Raw genomic sequence first — 19,932 nt, 5'->3', positions numbered from 1 at the left:
AAATGTTTTCTTACAAATACTTTGGTTGAAGGTAATTCAGCCAAATTAAATGTTTGTATAGATCATACATTTATGATAAACGAAAAAAATCTATATTTATTAATAGAGCTTTTTTTTTAGGTGCTCCATAAAGTTTCAGCACACATTCCTTATCTACTATAACTATACTACCATAACTTTATGTCAATTGAGGGTCCTGTACTCGAGTCCAGGGTTTGACGTGTGTAAGAGATCAATTACCTTTTAAGAATCTGCCTATAGAGCAATAAGGACCGCTCTGAATAGCGCATTCTGCATTTTTGTTATTTTTTCAATGGCACAATGCATTGAAACAAAGGAAATTGTACTTAAATTATGTAAAATATTTACTCCATTGAATGCAAGTATTCTATCGTTTTAAAAACATTTAAATCTTTGATTATAATATGATAGCATCGAAAGAAATATGTAATATTTCGTTTATTTTAAGAAGGTTTTTTATTTATCTGAGCATATCTAATTAGCAATTTTTTAATCACCCATCTTTAAAAAAAATTTAGTTCTTTTTTTAATTACAAAATCAGTTGGTTAAATAAAAAACAACGACAGTGTGACTACAAAAATGTATATATTTGTTAAAAATTACTTAACAATGTAGATGTCTTTTTTTTTTTTAATTTATATACGAAAAACTGAAAAATGTAAAATTTATCATACATAATTGATCATAAAAAGCTTTAAATTTTATAGAACTAAATTTATTTTGCCTAAAAATGATAATTTCAACAATGAATTTTTAACTATATACATTGAACACTTGTGGCTAATATTATTTAAAATTAAAAATTTATTAAAAATATTATTAATTTAAAACAAAAAAATATTAAACTCAAGAAGACACAAAAAAATTACTAAAAAATCGTGGGTACGTATATCAGGAAAAATGTTATCATTATCAATGCTAAACGCATACAGAATTTTATTAAATTTTTTTTTTTTAGTTTAATATTTTTTAGTTTTAAATAAATTATATTAATTATAGTTTTAATTTTGAAGAATTTTTGATTTTTAAATATTTTGAAACTGAGATTTTATATATTAATTTTTTAAATATTAATATTAATACATTTATTGATTTTTATAACAAAGATTTTGTATTGACTAAACTATTATCAAGAAATTTTTTATTTTACATATGACCATTTGTTTATTTCAAATAATCCATAAAAGGTTCTAATGCTTGACCAAGGGTACTAAAAGTTAAAACAATTATTCAAATAATTAAAAACAAATTGTTTGTAAGTTGGTTGAAAAGCTATAATAGTATTGAAGCTATTCCATTTTATTATATTATTTTATTATAATATTTTATTATATCCATTTTATTTTATGATCTAAAAATAAATACTTGAAAAATCAATTAAACTGTTTTTAATTTGATTCTATGATACAAAAATGGGAATATTTTATATATTTATATAAAGTAATGTTTTGAAAAGAACATTTTTTTAAAATTTATGATTTTAAGAACTTAAAAGTTATAAAGAACTAGATATTTAAAGTAAACTAATTGATTTGTTTTTATGGGAGATTTCATTTTTATTTAAAATAAAAATTATATTAAAAATATTAATTTAAAACTAAAAAATATTGAAAATATTTAAGTTAAAAAGCCATAAAAACCACTAATAAATTGCGGATACGTATTTTGAGAATAATGTTACCATTATCAAAACTTAACATATTTTCTTTAAGAATGAATCTGGTGACTTATGAAACACTGCAAGTTAATACTAATATATTACCTATCGTTGGAAATGTCCTCAGTAAGTTTCTCATAATCATAATAATTATCATTAGTGGCTTTTGTATTTTTTCCAAAAGTGTCAGACAAAAATTGAATGACAGGACCAATATGACTATAACAAAAAAAAGGGGTGATTTTGTTTACAAAATACTTATAATTTTTCTGTTATACTTACGTTTTAGAGATATTTTTCGGTAGATCTAAAATATAACTTGGCAATGAGGTTTTGCATATTGCAATACTTAATTCGTTTGCAAATATATTGCAATTGTGTTTCATTAAATTGTACTGTTGAAACCTAAAATTAAAATTACACCTTCTTAAAAAAACTGATAATAGGTTATTGCTTATCGTAGAATGTGAATAAATATATAGTAATTCAGTAGAATAAACCAATAGTAAAAATTTCATTAGATAACTTTGAGTACGCCACTTATTCAGATGTGGTCCTAGAAATTTTTTCAGGGGACAGGGGTGTATTTACTATATTTAATATATTGTAATAATTTAATATATTTTGCCGTGTCGGCATTTTAAATGCTGAGTCGCACGGGATTCAATTGAGGGATTTTTTTTTTGGGTCGTTAAATTTTTTAACATCAAAAATATATAAAATTTAATTTAAATTCAAAACCCCTTAAGTAATAAACGATTTAAATGTAATAATTATACTTACGAAAAATTTTTAAACTTCATTTTATTCACTATTTCCAAAATTTGGCCCTCGTTTAACATAGTTTTACATAACATATTAATGCGTGTAGGTTCGCCATAAATTCGCCAAGTTTTCTTAAAAAAAAAAAAACAATAAACACGTTATTTTATGAATAACGTTTTAATATAATATTATATTTGAGTATTCATTGATCTTTTAAAGACAGTATCCTAAATTTTGTTATTATATAATATTTTTCATAACAATACCGATACTGGTTAAATAAAAAATTTTACTTTAAAATTCTATTTTAAAATATTAAGTAAAACATTATTTATCGTTATTATTATTTATATTTATTGCTAGCTATTTATATATATGGAAGTTAAAGAGAAAGCAATATAAGTTAATTTTTAGGTAAAATGAGTTTAATCTGAAATAATAATTTTATCTCTTTTTTGCATTAACGATAACAATAAAATTAAATTATAAGGTAATATTATTGCATTTACAAAATCTACATTTCCATTAGTCTTTAAAATATTAAAATATTTCAAACTACTCTCCTGAAAAAATATAAAAATTTGCTTGTATCACTTTTACTTTAACCCCCACAGATTATTTAAATGATTTATTTATTTATTTAATGAGTATTACTAACCGGTTTACATGAAAATACGCCACAAGAGTTATAAAAATGTTCCTTGTCATAAACAACAATTGAACTATGCCAAATTCCTTCTACAGGAATCTCTATAAAATATTACAATAATAAAATTATTAGCAATTCATAGTAATTAAATCAGAGGTGTAACTACGATTTTTTAATTGAAGAGAGACAAAAAAATCTTATATCAAAGATTAAAAAAAACATTTTCATGATACTTATGTTTTCTAACTATAGTTAGAAAATTTAATAACGACAATGATAGGCATGGCACTATTATGCAAGTGACATTATAAACAATTTATAAAATTTCTTTAAATAAAATGTAAATTTTAGAAAATATTTTATGTTTTATTAGCATTAACGATTGAACATTATAAAATTACACAACGATTCAATAAATTTGAACAAAATTAAAAGATTTTAAGACATTCAAACAACTATTATACAGTTAAACATTACTAAAATTGTTACAGTCAGGTTCGAATATCAGTTGACGAGAATCTCGAGTCATAAACTATAAAAAAGAGTTCTAAAAAGGTTTTTTTTTTAAATAATGAACAAGAAAAAGTTTTTATTGTAAAAATTGAAGAAACTTTTATATCCCCTTAATTTCTTCTCTGGTCGTAAACATATATGTAACTATTAATCCATTAGTGGTAAAATTTGGTTTTTAAGTAATAAGAAATAATTTTCGATGACAATAAGGTCAACTAAACTAAAATCGTGTTCTTTTGATGTTTTGATTATTAAAATTGGTCCAGGGAGAACTGAAAATTTTGATAGACAGGCATAAAAAACATACATCATCACAAGACCAGCTCGCATCGAAGTTAAAAAATTATATAAGAAATACTTACTTAATATTTTACTGATGTACTGAGATAATCCTCGAGACATGTCATAAACGTATAAAAACACTTCTTCGCCATCTTTGCCGGGTTTCTTGAAAATACTTGGCTGTAAACATATAAAATATTGTCTTTAACAGTTTTTTTTAATAATTTGCAATTTTGTTCAAACCTTAGTGATAACATTTTTAAGAGATTTTTATTAACATATCAAATGTAAATGAAAATTCTACATTTTTCAACTGTATGATTCTAAAAAATCATTACCTGAATATACATCATTAATAAAAATCAATAGTAGTACAACTATTAGTATTCCTGGACTAATTAAAAAATTATTTAAGAAAAATAATAATTAATTTAATTACCGAAATACTTTATGGTTTACAAAAATTAGCCAAATAACCGTTTGAAGCTGATCATCAATAAAAAATAGCATACAGAGTTATTTACAAAACTTACAAGAATATAAATATAGGCTAACTATGTAATTATATTTTTCTGGGTCCTTAAGTAATTAGAAAGTGTTCAAAATTTGGTTTAACCTAATTTTGAGTGTAGTACATTGATTTATATGTTTTTTTAAGTATCTAATGAAAATTAGATTTTTTTAAAGTTTTTTCATAAAATATATTAAAAAAAACACATGTTTCTATGAGTTAAGAATTATAAAAAATTATTATTGTAAATTGTTTGTGCTTAACTCAAAAAAAAAATAGCATTAAATTAAAATATAATATCATATTTATAATTTGATTTTTATAAGTGTTGATATATCATATGCAATTAAAAAATATAAATTCTCCCCTAACCCCCTCTTTGAATGTCTTTGTTGGATTCATCAACTTCATAAACATGATATTACAACTATAAACACAAATATTTAACAAGTAAAGCTATCTTTATTTTAATTCTATTAGACATTGTCATTCTTAAGTTTGGACTCATAAAATCATTCCTTATTTACTATAAAGTTTCATTTAATTTTACTTAAAAATTAGTTTAATAGTTTTTATAAAAAATGTGCTATTAATATCAAAAGTCTGTAGAATACTTATATATTATGTCAATATTTTGCAGACATTTTTTACAATTTGAAACTATTTATCGCCACGGAGCTTAATTCTTAGAGAAAATGTTGAACAGATTTTTAATAAAAAACATGTTTTTGTACCCATATTATTAAGAGTATTATACAGAGAGATTCGTTTATCATTATACTCAATTACTTAAAAAAAAAATTATTTAATAAATATTTTTTGGCTATTTCAGTTATATCAATTATTGAATACTTCTTTGATTCATCCCTTATACAATATTAGAGTATCACCTTAAATTTTTTAACAACAACATACATATTTAACTAGTCTATAAAATAAAAAAAAGATTTAATTAAGAAAAAGACTCGTCGACAACAACTTTTAAACAAAGTACTGGCCCAGAAGTTGTTATCGACCAGTTATTTTCTTAATTAAATAATTTTCTATTTTATAAGCTAGTTAACTATGTATGTTACTATTAAAAAAATAAGTTTACCCTTCAATAATTTATGAGGAGTGATCCCAAAAAGTAATTAATAACTTTATTTCTAATAAATTAAGAAATATATGTAAAAAAATAAAACAACATTTTTTTTTAACCTATAAACTGACGATTCTATATAAATGTACATAGAAAATCAAATTCCTTTTATTTTTGGCTTCTCCAGGTTCAGATTTACATTATAACTATTCATATGTGTAAACTTTTTAATACGCACAATCAAAAATATTGTCATTAAAAAAAAAAAAAATAAATAATCTACCAAATTATCACAGAGTTCAGGTTCTTCATTTTTAATATTATGCATATTATAAATTTGTCTTGCGACTTCGATTTCTTCTTTTTCAAATGGTCGATTATGTGAAACGACAAAATGTATGCAACAAATAACAGCACATATAAAAATGCTAAAAATCTTTGTATTTTGTATAGTATTCATATTTTAATGATTCTGCGAGTATATGCAACTTTGTGATATTATTTAATGTAACACTATATCAAGAGTGCCTACTAAAATGCCTATTTACTACTAAAATGATTTTTAGGAGAAAATTAATTTATGTAAAATGATTTAATACTATTTTTTTTTAGTATTTACTTAATAATAAAACAATAATCTTAAAATATTAATTTTAAAGCAATAACATAGTGGATGTGTCACTTTATCCTGTTCGAGATCATAAAAAACAATTTATTTATTTAATAACTTATAAAAAAATTAATTGATTGGGATGATTAATTAAGTAACAAATCAATAAAAATAATTTTTAAACAATATATTATGTCAAATATAATACAAAGTTACATGCATCTATTATTTCAGTAGTTAAATAACATAATTACAGTTCATTTCAATATTTACAAAAAAATATATATATAAATTATATTTTATAAAAAAAAATCGCTAGTGATGTACCATCTTACACATAAAGCAACATCTTAATATATATTTAACAAATTTATACAAAAGTCTGAAAACCGCAAAGTTAAAATATTGTTTGTAGTTATATAAAATAAAAACAAAAACATATTATTAAATAGAAAATAAAAGAAAACCCCAATAAATGTAAAATTGTTTCTTAATATGTTCAATGTATGACATGAGCAGTCGAGCTATTAACGGCGATAGAACATTTAATAAAAGTTGTGTTTATTTGTGTTTGGACTTTTTCTTCTTCTTTATGGATTTTTTATGAGTTTTATGTTTACTTCGCTGTTCTTTCTTTTTCTTTTTCTTTTGCTTGGTACTTTCTTCTTCAGACTCAGATGATGAATCTGAATAATCTGAGTCTGAACTACTAACAACTACTTTCTTCTTCTTGACATGTTTTTTTTTCTTTTGTTTTTTGTTCTTCTTCCTCTTCTTCGTCCTTACTGGCGATGAATCAGACGAACTACTAGAACTACTTGACGATGAATCATTCGATTCATCCGATTCGTTATTTTTGATAGGATTTTTAATCACTTCATCTTCCTCGTCTTCTTGTTCGTCGTTGTTTCGATCAGATTCCAGTCGCCGATTTCTGCGCTCTTTCTTTTCGGGTGGCGATTCTTTTCCAATTGACTTAGCTTTTCTTTTAACAGTTCTGTCAAGTTTTTCTTCCTTAACTGACCGTTTCTCTTCTTTTACTCTAGTCGATCGATCGTCTTTCTTAACTAATGGAGAACTTCTTGGATGTTCTGATCCAGTTGTTCTATGATGTTTATTGTCTGCTCTGTTAACGACTTTACGACTTTCTTCTATCTTCCTCGAATTTTCTAATTTTTTTTCGTCGTCGTACCGAGATGGGTGTCGATGACTTATTCTACCACTACTTTTATCCCTACGAACTCTGCTTACATCATCACGACGGCTCTTAGAAGAACCTCTAACTTTCCTAGACAACGGTTCCGGTACTATTAATGTAGAATGAACGCGAATAGGAGATCTTGAAGCCCTTCGTTTTTCGCTACGACTGGATTTATACCTTTTGTCGTCCTTATCCTCTATCTTTTCACCTAACCTATCTTTTGCCGATATGCGTTTAGCAGGTATTTCTTTAACTTTTTTATCATCAACGGTGTCTGTCGGTATCGTGATTTGTATGGAGTTACCGGCTTTACGTGCTTCCCTTTGAATAGTCAGCGAATCCAAAACGTTATCAGATTCCTTTTTATCTCTGTGTTTAGACGAATCCCTTTGGGACACCAATGACGATTTAGATTTATTTTCTTTATTTAGAACTCCCGATTTTTTTTCTATAATGTCCGATCTTTTGTTTTTATCTATTTTTTTTTCTTTTTCCATGTCTTGTTTTTTATTATCTTTATTAATAACATTTTCCATTTTCTTTTCCTTTGAAACTTCAATTTTCTTGTCTTTGTTAGAATCTGTTTTTTTATCTTTAGTCGTATCTAATTTTTTATCTCTACTACTATTATCTGTTTTCTTTTCTTTATTATATTTTTCGGATTCAGATTTTTTTTCTTTTACTGTATCTGTTTTTTTATCTTTAGTATTGTCAGACATAACAATCTTCTTACCATCCAAAGTTCTAATGGTCTTTTGGAAAATGGCATTTTCAGCCCGTTTAAGTACCTCATTAGTCACTGATCTATGATTGATATCAATATTTGTCCCAATTGTATCTGTTATACTTTTTTCTTTTATTTTTTCTTCGAATATTTTGTCATCCGCTATATTTGTTTCATCTTCGACTTCCCATTTAGAACGTTCAGGAAGTTCGGCTAATACTTCCGGCTCTTTAGAGCTTTCTTGTTTTGTATCTAATTTAGAAGGAGTCGAAGTTGTCTCTTCAAGACTTTGCGTATAGCTACCCCAGCTAGTGTCCACCGTAGCTTCTTCACCCAAGTCTCCGTAAAGACCATCAGACATTTTTTCTTCGCTGTTTGATTCTTTACTGACAATCTCAAAAGGAGGAGGAGACTCCGATGTACCAGGTGCTGCCGGTTCTTGATCTTCTAACATTAAATTTATCTCATGATTTTTATTGCTTCCAATTTGGTCATCAACTTCTTTATCTTCACTTTTTTTGCCATCTTCCTTATCTTTTTTCTCCTTGCTCTTTTTTTTCTTTTTTTTATCAACGTCAGTATCTTTTTTCTTTTTTTTCTTTCCTTTATCTTTTTTATCAGAATCCTTATGATTTTTTTCAGGAGAAAAATTTTGTTTATCAACCTTGTGATATTTAACTGGAGTTCGGCTTTTTGATTTAGCATTTTGCTTCTCTTCTTCTTCCTTTTTTTCTTTTTCCCTCTCTCTCATCTCTTTGTCTCGTATTTCATCCCAATCACACACTAAATTAGGATCCATTGCATAATGAGGATCGAATTGGGGATAAGAAGCAACGTAGTCGTCTGATCGATCGAGAGCCACATCAAATTGACCTGTGTGTTCTTCAAATGACCTTTGATACCTAACAAAAATACAATATAAAATATTAATTACATAATTACTGGTATAAAGTTATATTTAGTGGTAATTTACAAAACATTTGATTTTTTGATTATTCGCCTTTAATTTTTAATATTTAGGACTAATTCTATTAGTCCTAATTAAACTAATTCTAGGATTATACTAATTAAATCCTTATCTACCGTACAAATAGATATAAAACTATCCCAAGAGAAAACTCATCAAAGGATAGACCAAATATATTAATACTTGATATAATTGAAGTCTTCAAATCCTTAAAGGATAAATTATTACGTTATAATGTTCAAATCAATTAAAGATGTAGTGTCCATCCGAAGTTTCTAGTACTGCTACTTAGATTACAGGCAGCTAACAAAAACCTGCAAACTTCTAGTATTTTTTTTAGGCCAAGATTTTAATTAACGCATGGCTAGTAAGCGAAATATCATATATATTTGTATTACCTTTATTACCAAACTGATCCCAAATATTGTCCAAAACCGCAACATATTTCATAGGAAAAATAAATTAAAGTAATATCAATAAGTAAGAAAGCTCATTATTTTTTATAAAAAACAAAAAGAAAAAAAATAGAATAACAATATTTACAATAAAAAATGTACACCTGATATTTAAATTACATAGGAATCTTACCATCAAAAATTTAGATACACTTGATACAAAACTCTAGGAAATTATTTTATAAAATACATGTGTATAAATAAATTGTTTCTTAAACATTAAGTTTAATTATTAAGAAAAAAATAAAACTCTTAAAAATGTTGATAATTAAATTGTAAAAAAATAATAACATTAATTTTTTTTAAACATACATAAATAATAAAATAAGTATAAATAAGTACATAAATATTGAAACTACAAAAATACTTATTATAGTATAAGCTATACAATAACTTTTCAACAAAACAAAGCTTTTATCATTTGATATTTAATAAATAATGCATTAACAAAGGATAAAAACTAATGGCCTGTAATACGTAATTTAATTATAAAAATAAAATAAAAACTAATGTGTTAAGTTACATTTAAAATTAAATAACAAATTCTATACAGGATATTATTCCAAAAATTAAAAAGTACTTAACATTTCAAAATATAACATGAACTTGAAAACATAAATATTTTAAGTAAAAAATACAAATTAAATATCTATTTAATTAAGTTCAAAATGTACGTGTTCATTCATTATGAATGTAAATAATTAAATTAATAATCAAAAATTTACTAGTTAAATTTTCAATAAAAAAATAATTAAACTTAACAAATATAAAATTTAATAGCAAACTAAAAGACTAATTTAAAATTAATAAAATTGTAAGTAATAATAATAAGAATACACTCAATACATATGTAAAAATGTAATAATAAGTAATAGGTAATACAATTTAAGTAAAAATTCATTGAGAATATTATATAGGAACAATACAAATTTAATGATGATTGTAGAATTCAAACTTCAACATATCGTTTTTCAGTATAAAGTTATATAACATATCAACCACAATCAAATTTTTTTTAATAATTGCATAATTATCAATTTTTTAATTAAAAATAATGTATTTTCAACTTATACAAGATAAAGGTATTTTTAAAGAAATGTACTATTCTCATTAGTTTAAATAAATAAAAGAAAATAGTTGTACAATCTATTAATACTATACTCTTGTTGTTTAAGATTACAGAAAATAATAAAATAACATAAATGGAAATTACAGTATTTATAATATACATAAGTTATTAATTTTACAATAATAGTATTTTAAAATGACTACTTAACATTTCAATTTTCTAAACGATTAAATTATAAAACAATACATTTTTTTAATTCAAAATAAAAAGCATAAAATCTGAATCAACATGTATATTTAAAAAATAAAATTATTATTTTTATAGGGGAAAACATGTTTTGTATCAATTTTGTTATTTTAAAATGCATAACCAAAAAAAGTATGTTTATCATTTTCCCATAAAATATTTATAATATTTAGCATTAAAAATAATTTATTATAAATTTTAATAGAGCATACATTAAAAAATGATAATAATTTAACAATTTTGATTGATTAATAAAACAAGCAATATACAGTTAATTTAAATAAGTAATTTTTTTTTTACTAAATACTGTGAAATTTAAACATTTTTAATTAAAACTACAAAAGCTAAAATAAAACTCATAATTTATTAAAAATAAATAAAAAAATATATATATATCATATTTCAATAGATAGTTACTTATTAAAACTTCGGTATATTTTAATAGTAATCATTGGATAAACTTTTACTTTTAACATTTTTATTATAAAAAAAAATAAAAAAATAAAGCTACAGATTATATTAGCACAAATACCAAAAAAAAAGCCAACAATAACATTTTTATTATAATTCAGATTTTTTTAAAATTGGTTTTTTAGTTAAAACTTAAAATATCAAGTGACTTGGTTAAAAAAAATCAGTAAAGATAGAACCAAAATTAGTAATTAGTTGAAATTCAAAAATAATTTATTAATATGAGATCATTCTTTTAGTGTTAGAAATATCTATTCCAGGATTATAAACATAATAGCTACAATAATTTGTTACACTAGAATGAACACTTAACCAGTAAAAATAAATACATTGTTGTAAAAGTATCACTTTATCATATCACAGATTGAAAAATTAAATATTTAAATACATCACAGAAAACCTAACTTAGAAAAAAGATATCATAAGTGAGATCAAATCAATTTATATAAACGAGTTAAAAAAGTTCATGTTCATAATAGTGATAAGTTGGATTTTCTTCTGGCAAACTACAGTGTTCGAATATGAACTGACTATCGGTACTAGAAACTGCAATAACATTTACAACAAAACTGTACCTGTGTGTTTGATGGTAAGGTTGATTTCCTCTGTTCCAAGAACCACCACGCCCACGCCAATTTGCTTTAGCCCCATAATTGTCCTCCTCTCTTGGATAATTGCTGTATCTATTAAAAAGAGAATTGTAAGTAAAGTGTTACATTTTCAGAATAAAGTACTATTATTTTATTTTATTTTTTTAATGTTATGCATACATACTTTGTTGGTGAAGAATAAAATGATGGTGATCTTGATCTAAATCGAGGTGATGGTGATAATCGATTTCTGTGAACAGGAGATCTAGATCTAGTTCGAGATCTAACAAAAAAACGTTTAAAATTAATAATTAAAATTTTGTTTAACTATCATATATATATACATATACCTTCTGTGAATAGACAAAGATCTTGATCTCCGACTAGGCTGGTCACGACTAGAGCTACGTGATCTTCTCCTAGACTTAACGGGTACTCTTTTTAATGGTGTTAAACTCTTTTTGCGTTTTCTCATTGGGCTTCGAGAACGTGTACGACTACGTCGTCTTGGACTTATTGAACGGTTCCGTGGAGGTGGAGACCTAATAATTGAAGGAACAGTAGTAAAATTTTAACACTTCTGTAGTCAATAGAAATTACCTTGAAATTGAACGTGTCCTACGTTTCATAATTCGAGCAGGTGAACGACTTAAACTACGTGAACGATCTCGAGACCTTGATCTGGATATTGACCGAGATCTTGATCGAGATAAAGAATGCCGTCCTCTTAAATCACGTCTTTTATTATCTCGCTCTCTTAATATACGTTGAAACATAGCTAATGGATCATCTATAGTTCTTTTACCCCTATAATAACATTTTCTATGTATTACAGCTAATAATTAACATATGACCATTTTGCATAGCTATATTAGCTATGACGTATAGCTGAGATCAATTTTGCTCAACAATATGTCAAAAGATCACAAAAAGTATTTAATTGTAGTTATCGGGGCTATAATTTAATAAAACTCAATCTCCATAGTGAAGAAAAATATTCTAATAATTTAAGATTGAAAAATATTTTAAATAACTAATATTTATTTATTTCCTAACGATTTTTTAGCTATTGACCATTATAACTGTCTATTTAATATAAGAGTTTTAAAACAATTTTAATCATATAAAAACTAAATAAATTTGAAAATATAAAATAAAACCCACTTAGTTATTTTTTTTAGAACAATATACTAAAATACTAATAATATTCAAGTAATAGGTTTTCTATTAAGCTATCAAACTATCTATGAAAATATTTTTGTATAATATTACTATTAAATTAAGTAGAATAATTAGAAAATGTTTACTCTTAAATTAACTTAAATTATTCAGTAAATAATTTGTCATTTTAAATATTAACTCACCCTACATATGATCCGCCATTACGATAACTTGACCCTAAATGCTGTCCACGAGAAGGTCTCCTGTAGCCTCGACTGTAACCTCGATTTCTCATATCTACGTGCATGGGATATTGTTCATAGCCTGGCATTGGTTGATAGTAACCTATTTACAATAAAAAAAATTATTTTAAAAATTTTTAGTTTGATAATTATTTACTTACTACTAGAAAAATCATTTCTCATTACAGATTGAATTGACCCAGTTGTATTTTCAAATTTGTCTAATTGATGATGAGATGATTCAAGAGGAAGCATTCCTTCATCAGATGATACATTAGCTGGACTATTATTTTGATCTAATCCAGGAGGTGGTGGGTTGAGTATACTAATTTAAATAAAAAAAAATTAATAGAAATTATTCTAAAAACAAAATAAAAATGAACTTACGGTTGCATTTGATTATATCCAACATCAGATTGAATATTTGGTGGTGGATGAGCAAAAGGAGGTGGTGGAACCGTTAAATCAGCAGGTCCTACAGGCAAACAAGGGCGTAAATGAGGATGAGGAGGGATAGACATGGATTGGGGATTATAACGTGGTACATGGGACATTCGTTCTGATGATTTTGAAATAGGATGGCGAGCATTTTGGTACATATTGTTCGTGGGAAGAAGTATATTAGTGTTATTTGGTCGATCACTAATGTTCCCAGATACAGATGAGGCTTGAGACTGAGCTTGGGATTGAACTTGGGATTTGAAAGTATGATTGTGAGAATTATGCCTTGTCCCAGTTGATGAATAGTTTTTATGACGATTTTTTTCTACAGACACTGAGTCCCCGACAGCAGAAATTTTTTGATATATTTCATTAGTATCTCCTTCAATTGAAGGGTCAAACGTAGGCAATTGAGTACTAGCCGGAATGACTACTTCTGAAAGGCAAATTCCTAATAATAAATTGCAACTCTTGTCTTCATAAAACAATAAAGAACCATAGGACTCATTATAGGATAAAAAAAATGTATGAAATTTTATTTTCAATTTTACACTAGAATTTTTGTCAATAGAATAAAAATATCCATTAAACATCTGTAAATTTATTCAATGGGTTGATGATTATTTTAGGACAAATACTATTTGAGTTACATGCATTTTTATACATAGTGTGAGTATGAAACGCAAGCGGAGTACACATATATTAGTATGGCCTGCACCGATTTGCGATACATACATATTCTATGTATTAATATGTTTGGAACTCTATAAATAGTAAAATTTGATAAGAACCTAAAATTATCGTTGACACTACAAAATTGTGTGCAAGGCTCATTTCGAAATTTAAAAAAAAATAAAAATATACTTAAAACAATTCAAAACTGTACAAATTGTTTTAAAAAAAAGTAACACAAAATATTCGCTAAATAAGTTGTTTAAGATATCTGACCATGGTGGGATACCTGTTATACAAGGTAATTTTATTAAATACTTAATTTATCAAAATATAATAATTTTTAGTAATATTTATTAGTTATGAAGTATTTTTTATGTTTATCCCTTATACCTTAAAAGGATGTTAACTTTAATTTTTTAAATGGGAAGGTATATAATTAACTAGTGTATTTATTAGATAATGATCTAGTTAAGATTATGACTGGCTGTTATCAACTATTGGACCAATATTTCAAAAGTTAATAATTATTAGTTAGTTATACTGTAGGCTGAAGTTGAGACGTGGTGTTATTATTATATTACTAGTCAATTCTTTTACTCATTCTTTTTCTCATTCTCTTACTCCTGTCTAATATAAACATATTAATAACTTGAACATATGTATACTATGGTGGAGAAGGAGTAAGGCCTAGAAATGACTAGAGATAAATATAGTAGTATCTACATTTTCACTTCCAGTAATAACTTTACATTGTTAATTGTTAATAACTTCTGAAGTACTGGACCAAAAGTAATTGACCAGTCATTTTCTTAATTAGTTAATTATCTAAAACATTAACTAAAAATAATAAAAATCAATTAATATTTAAATTAAAAATTCATTAGTTAAATCAATTAATAATAAAGGAATTAATACAATTCAAGTTAAAAAATTTTGTTGTAATTTCATAAAAATTACCTTCTTTAATTTGTTCTTCCTGAATCACAGGTGTTGGAACTATTTCACTTTTTAACTCATTTATTTTTCCTTTGATACCATCCATTCTTTTGTTGCTATAACCAGTTTTATCTTTGAAACTATTTACAGCATTTCGAAGGTATCTATTTGGGATTAAAGTTTCAGGAGATATTTCTTTACCGTGACAATCGGGACATTCATTTTCTTCAGATTCCAAGAGAGCATTACGAATACCTTAATTTAATATTAATTATACAATTAATCAATTGTATAACTTAAAGATACAATTATTAAACTTACATTCATCACAAAATGACGTTCCACAGCATGGCATCATATCTGCATCATTCAGTAAATCTGAACATAAACTACATAACAAATCTTCTGGTATCATTACTTTTTCTACTTCAGTTTCTTGTTTTTTATGTGGTTTCATGCTCTCTTTATAAGCTTCCCTACAATTTTTTTTAAATTATATTAAGGATTTCATAGAAAATACTTTCAACAACATATTTTTTATTAATTATAATTTTGTTCATACTGATCAATGCTTGGGACGGCAAATGTTCCTAGACCAGTTAACATTGCTCCTGGTACTGATGGACCATCAACTGGGACAAGAAAACCTCTTGGAATACCTGTAGCTTTTTTAATATCCATAGGTTCCTAGGAATAAAGTTTATTTAAATATTACTTTTAATAAAATTTTGTAAAACTTACAGATGTAATATTGTTATTTGGACAATTTTTTATCCAATGACCAGGATTATGACATCGATGACATACATAATTTGAAGGTACTTCACCAAACTGATTACCCCCTCGAATTTTCACAAAACTAAAATAATATATACCAACTTTTAGAATATAACTTAGATTACATTTTAGTTAAATACATACTTAGATGGGTCATATTCTTGAGTAGATTGTGCCATCATAGCATTAATTTTATCTTCTTCACTTGCATTTGACCCAAGTAAATCAGCACCCTTATTAAAATTTTACAATAGTATTATTTATTTTATATTAATTTGTTTAAACATACATTAAAATTTTAGTTATTTATTACCTTGAGTTTTGAAGTATCTACATCATGTGAATCCAAATTAGAAATCTAACAAAAATAAAATATTAAAAGAATGTTTATTTCTAAAACAAAAAAAAAAAAATATATATATATATATATATATTTATCCATACCTGTTTTGAAAGAACAAGCTGATTATTTTGCTCTGCTCTCTCCCTGCAAAATAAAAACTAATTTAGAAACTATTTGAAGAATTAATTTTTAAGTTAACATATTGTTTTCTAAACAACCATACCATGCTTTCTTTTGCTGTGCTGTTAAAGGTATTCTCGAGACCACCAAGGAAGTGTTTTTGGGAATTAATGTTTGGTCATCAGTGTATTCTAAAAATAATACAGCCATTATTATTTAAATAAGAAATTAAAATTATCTTCACAAAAAGTTTAACAAGAATAATAATTGTTAAATTAATATTAATTGGGAAAACTATTATTTTACACTTTCCTACAACTTGCTTTAAAAATGGAGCTTTTTAATAATAAGTGAGAGCAAAAATCACTTAACAAACAAAATCTATGTGTTAAAATAAAATTTTTCAATTGGAAAACTATAGGGAATTGTTTATATATATTAAACATCTAGAACTCAAGTGATCAAAGTAACAAAAAATTAATTAAAGATAATTTAATTTAAAAATCAAGAAATTCTATATTTTCAAGGCATTTGGTTTAAATATCTGTGATAAATAGCACTTAAAAAGATTTACTGCAATCTCTAATCCAATCGAAAGAATGATTATTCTACTTTTAAGTTTTTTTCCAACATATCACCTTAACCCCTCAAATTCTCGATGTTTCATATAACCAATAATAAATACTAAGATCCATATATATGTACAATTTTTTTTTATACAAATTTAATAGACTTATTTCATTTAAAATGATAAAAAAATACAATAAATTACTGTATTCTTTCATTTTATTATTATTTTTATTATAATTATTTATATTCATATAAAAAATATACATTTGTATATATATTTAATATTATGTATTTCATAATTATAGCCACCTTTAATACAATAATATTTAAGTTAATATACATCATTCCCATTACCATGGAAGAAAATGAATTACCACGAGAATGTAAATATAAACATATATAGCTGAAGGTCATTATAGAGCTTTATAAAGTAAACATTTTGAATAACTTAATAACAATACAATTTGTTGACCTCACCTTCATTAGTTTGCGCATTTGTAACTTGCAAATCAAAATCTGTATTTTTTCCTATTTGTTTCTGGTGAAGAATTGCTTTCTTTAAATCTTTTAGAGAAATATGAAGACCATCAAAAGTGATAGTATCATAAGAAATGGCTGATTTAAATTTATAATGAACGGACATGATTTTCATTCACTTAATTTGTTTGTACATGTGTACCTTTTAAAAACTATGAAAACAATATTAAGAAACACTCGTGTTATAATTTGGATAAAAAATTTTTAACTTACGCATTGAACTAAATTAGATAATTGCTTAAAAGAGCTGATGTTTATTTTATAATTAATAGTTTACAACACCTTTAATAACTTCGCTTAATTACTTTAATTTAATCTAGCAATATGTTAAAATGTAATACGATCAACGAAAGAGAAACTACAGTCGACACTCGGTAGAATAATAACCCGATAAAAAGACCGAAACATGTAAACAACTTGTACAGAATATTTTCATATGGTTATAGCAAAACAGTGCTACCATGACAATAGTAACATAACATGCACACACGTCTTATCAACACTGCTTTTAGAAACTTGATAAAAAATAATAAATAAAGAGTAATATTATCGATTTAAGTATTTGTAAAATTGTTTCATCTGTAAATAAAAATTGTTTTATTAACCAAATTTCATTGCACATTATTTGGGTATAATAATTATTCAATATTTTGAATATTTTAAGCTTATACATTATAACAAAAAACGATAAAATTATAAATTTTTGCGTGCGCAGTTTCCTAAACCAAGACGCAGTGTTTTTTCTAGACTTTTAGACATATTTTTAATGATTATTTAATAATATAAAATACATTTTAAATAGTTCAATAACATACATAAATATATAATATACGGAATTATTGGTTCATTATAAATCACTCAATTACTCACAAAACGAATATAATAATAAAAGAAAAATTGTTCGTTATTTCAATCACATGTATTTTTTAATTTATCAGCTATTAATTACTTTTTAGAATTATGGCATATAATTTATTGGGGTGACGAATTAATTTTTTTCAAATGGAAAAAAACCTATTTCACTAGCTTATAAAATATAAAATGATCAAATTAAGGAAATAACCGTTTTAAAAATTTTAGTACCAATATTTCTGAAATTATTAACATCTTTATATTTAAGCAGGAGAAAGAGTGTAACTAGGAGATAGCATATGATAAAACAAGAACACCCGTATCTCACCTCCAGTCATTAATATAAAATGATAATAACTTCCGAAATTATTATTCAAAAAGTTGTTATCAACCAATCATTTTTTTTAATTTGATCATAATCTATTAAATAAGCTAATTAATTATATATTTGAAAAATTAAAGTTGACGCCCAAAAAGTTATGATTCTAAAAAACAAATTAATTACTGATAAATTAAGAAATGTAATAAATGAGAAATGTAACTCATACAAAATATTCACAATGTTGATTTTAAATCGTATGAATGACTTTACACACATTATTTTTAATAATCTACTTTATAGATTTATAATCCATCTAATATTTTACTTTTATGGGTTGTTAAGAAAAGAAACGGTAAATTATTTGTAATTTTCCAAAGTTAAATAAAATAATCTTATTAATTGCCAATTAACTAAAATTTTACAAAAGTATGAAAATTTCACCTAATAATATAAAAAAAAATAGTGAAATGTTTCTCATTAAGTGAGCAACTAAAAGGAGGAAAACGGTTTGCCCTCTAAAATTATTTTAGTTTACCAAAAGGACTATTATTTAATATTAAAGTTAGCTTAATCTAATATTAAAAAAAAACAGTCAATTAAATAACCTTGGTTGTCCCCTAAAAATGTAACTACACTTCTCTCTATCGTCTCTATCATAAGTTTATTGAAATCTATCTCGCTTATAAAAAATCTTTGATAATAAGGCTTAAGTAAGTTTTATATTTAGTATTCAAAAGTATTTCGATTAAAACAATTTAAACCTTAGTGTTAAATAAACGTACGTACAAGGGCAGCAGATGGTGCTTTTGCTGCTTCCGACAGGTTGAATTTATTTAACTGGCCTGGTTATAATAGTAACTCAATAGAGAAAGTTGAAAATTTCGACTTGAGAAAGTAGTCAACATTTTTCTTGTTTTACACTTCCCTTAAAATGAATAGTAATTTTTGAATTTTTTAGTAGTTATAAATGCAAATAAAAAAGTCATCAAAATGATTTCAAACTATTTCCCACTAAAAAAATGTCTAGTTACGTCACTGGTATGAGTAATCGGTAAATATAGTTTTAGCCATTTTTAGAAGTTGATAACTCTATGCAATGGTGTACCTAGAATTTTTAGGGGGGCTTAGTTCTTCTAGCCCTTT

At 24.9% G+C, this 19,932-nt stretch overlaps 2 protein-coding genes across 4 annotated transcripts; both read right to left on the bottom strand.

The window, feature by feature from the left end:
• Window positions 1-1,041: 1,041 nt before the first annotated feature.
• LOC126903521 (desumoylating isopeptidase 1-like) lies at window positions 1,042-6,050 on the bottom strand. The gene is made up of 7 exons (XM_050681695.1): window positions 5,764-6,050; window positions 3,969-4,068; window positions 3,103-3,194; window positions 2,463-2,575; window positions 1,962-2,084; window positions 1,785-1,898; window positions 1,042-1,232 (listed from the first exon to the last, which is right to left on the bottom strand). The coding sequence occupies exons 1-7, from the start codon at window positions 5,938-5,940 to the stop codon at window positions 1,187-1,189; spliced, it is 765 nt and encodes a 254-aa protein (XP_050537652.1). The 5' UTR covers window positions 5,941-6,050; the 3' UTR covers window positions 1,042-1,186.
• Window positions 6,051-6,265: 215 nt separating this feature from the next.
• LOC126903520 (E3 ubiquitin-protein ligase RBBP6) lies at window positions 6,266-18,017 on the bottom strand. 3 transcript variants are annotated; one of them, XM_050681692.1, is made up of 18 exons: window positions 17,829-18,017; window positions 17,556-17,767; window positions 16,612-16,699; window positions 16,490-16,532; window positions 16,359-16,403; window positions 16,190-16,278; window positions 16,010-16,127; window positions 15,831-15,955; window positions 15,590-15,744; window positions 15,290-15,523; window positions 13,604-14,108; window positions 13,378-13,541; window positions 13,178-13,319; window positions 12,414-12,620; window positions 12,164-12,355; window positions 11,998-12,096; window positions 11,799-11,906; window positions 6,266-8,917 (listed from the first exon to the last, which is right to left on the bottom strand). In XM_050681692.1, the coding sequence occupies exons 2-18, from the start codon at window positions 17,728-17,730 to the stop codon at window positions 6,652-6,654; spliced, it is 4,755 nt and encodes a 1,584-aa protein (XP_050537649.1). In that variant the 5' UTR covers window positions 17,731-17,767; window positions 17,829-18,017; the 3' UTR covers window positions 6,266-6,651. The 3 variants fall into 3 exon arrangements, with proteins under 3 accessions (XP_050537649.1, XP_050537650.1, XP_050537651.1); XM_050681693.1 differs by having other exon boundaries at window positions 13,604-14,093; XM_050681694.1 differs by having other exon boundaries at window positions 13,604-14,090.
• Window positions 18,018-19,932: the final 1,915 nt, after the last annotated feature.

Source organism: Daktulosphaira vitifoliae, unplaced genomic scaffold (genome assembly GCF_025091365.1).
Source record: "Daktulosphaira vitifoliae isolate Bord-2020 unplaced genomic scaffold, ASM2509136v1 Scaffold_4, whole genome shotgun sequence".
Taxonomy (NCBI): Eukaryota; Metazoa; Arthropoda; class Insecta; order Hemiptera; family Phylloxeridae; genus Daktulosphaira; species Daktulosphaira vitifoliae.
Note: the sequence above shows the minus strand (reverse complement) of the source record. Positions and strands in the feature narration are given on the sequence as shown.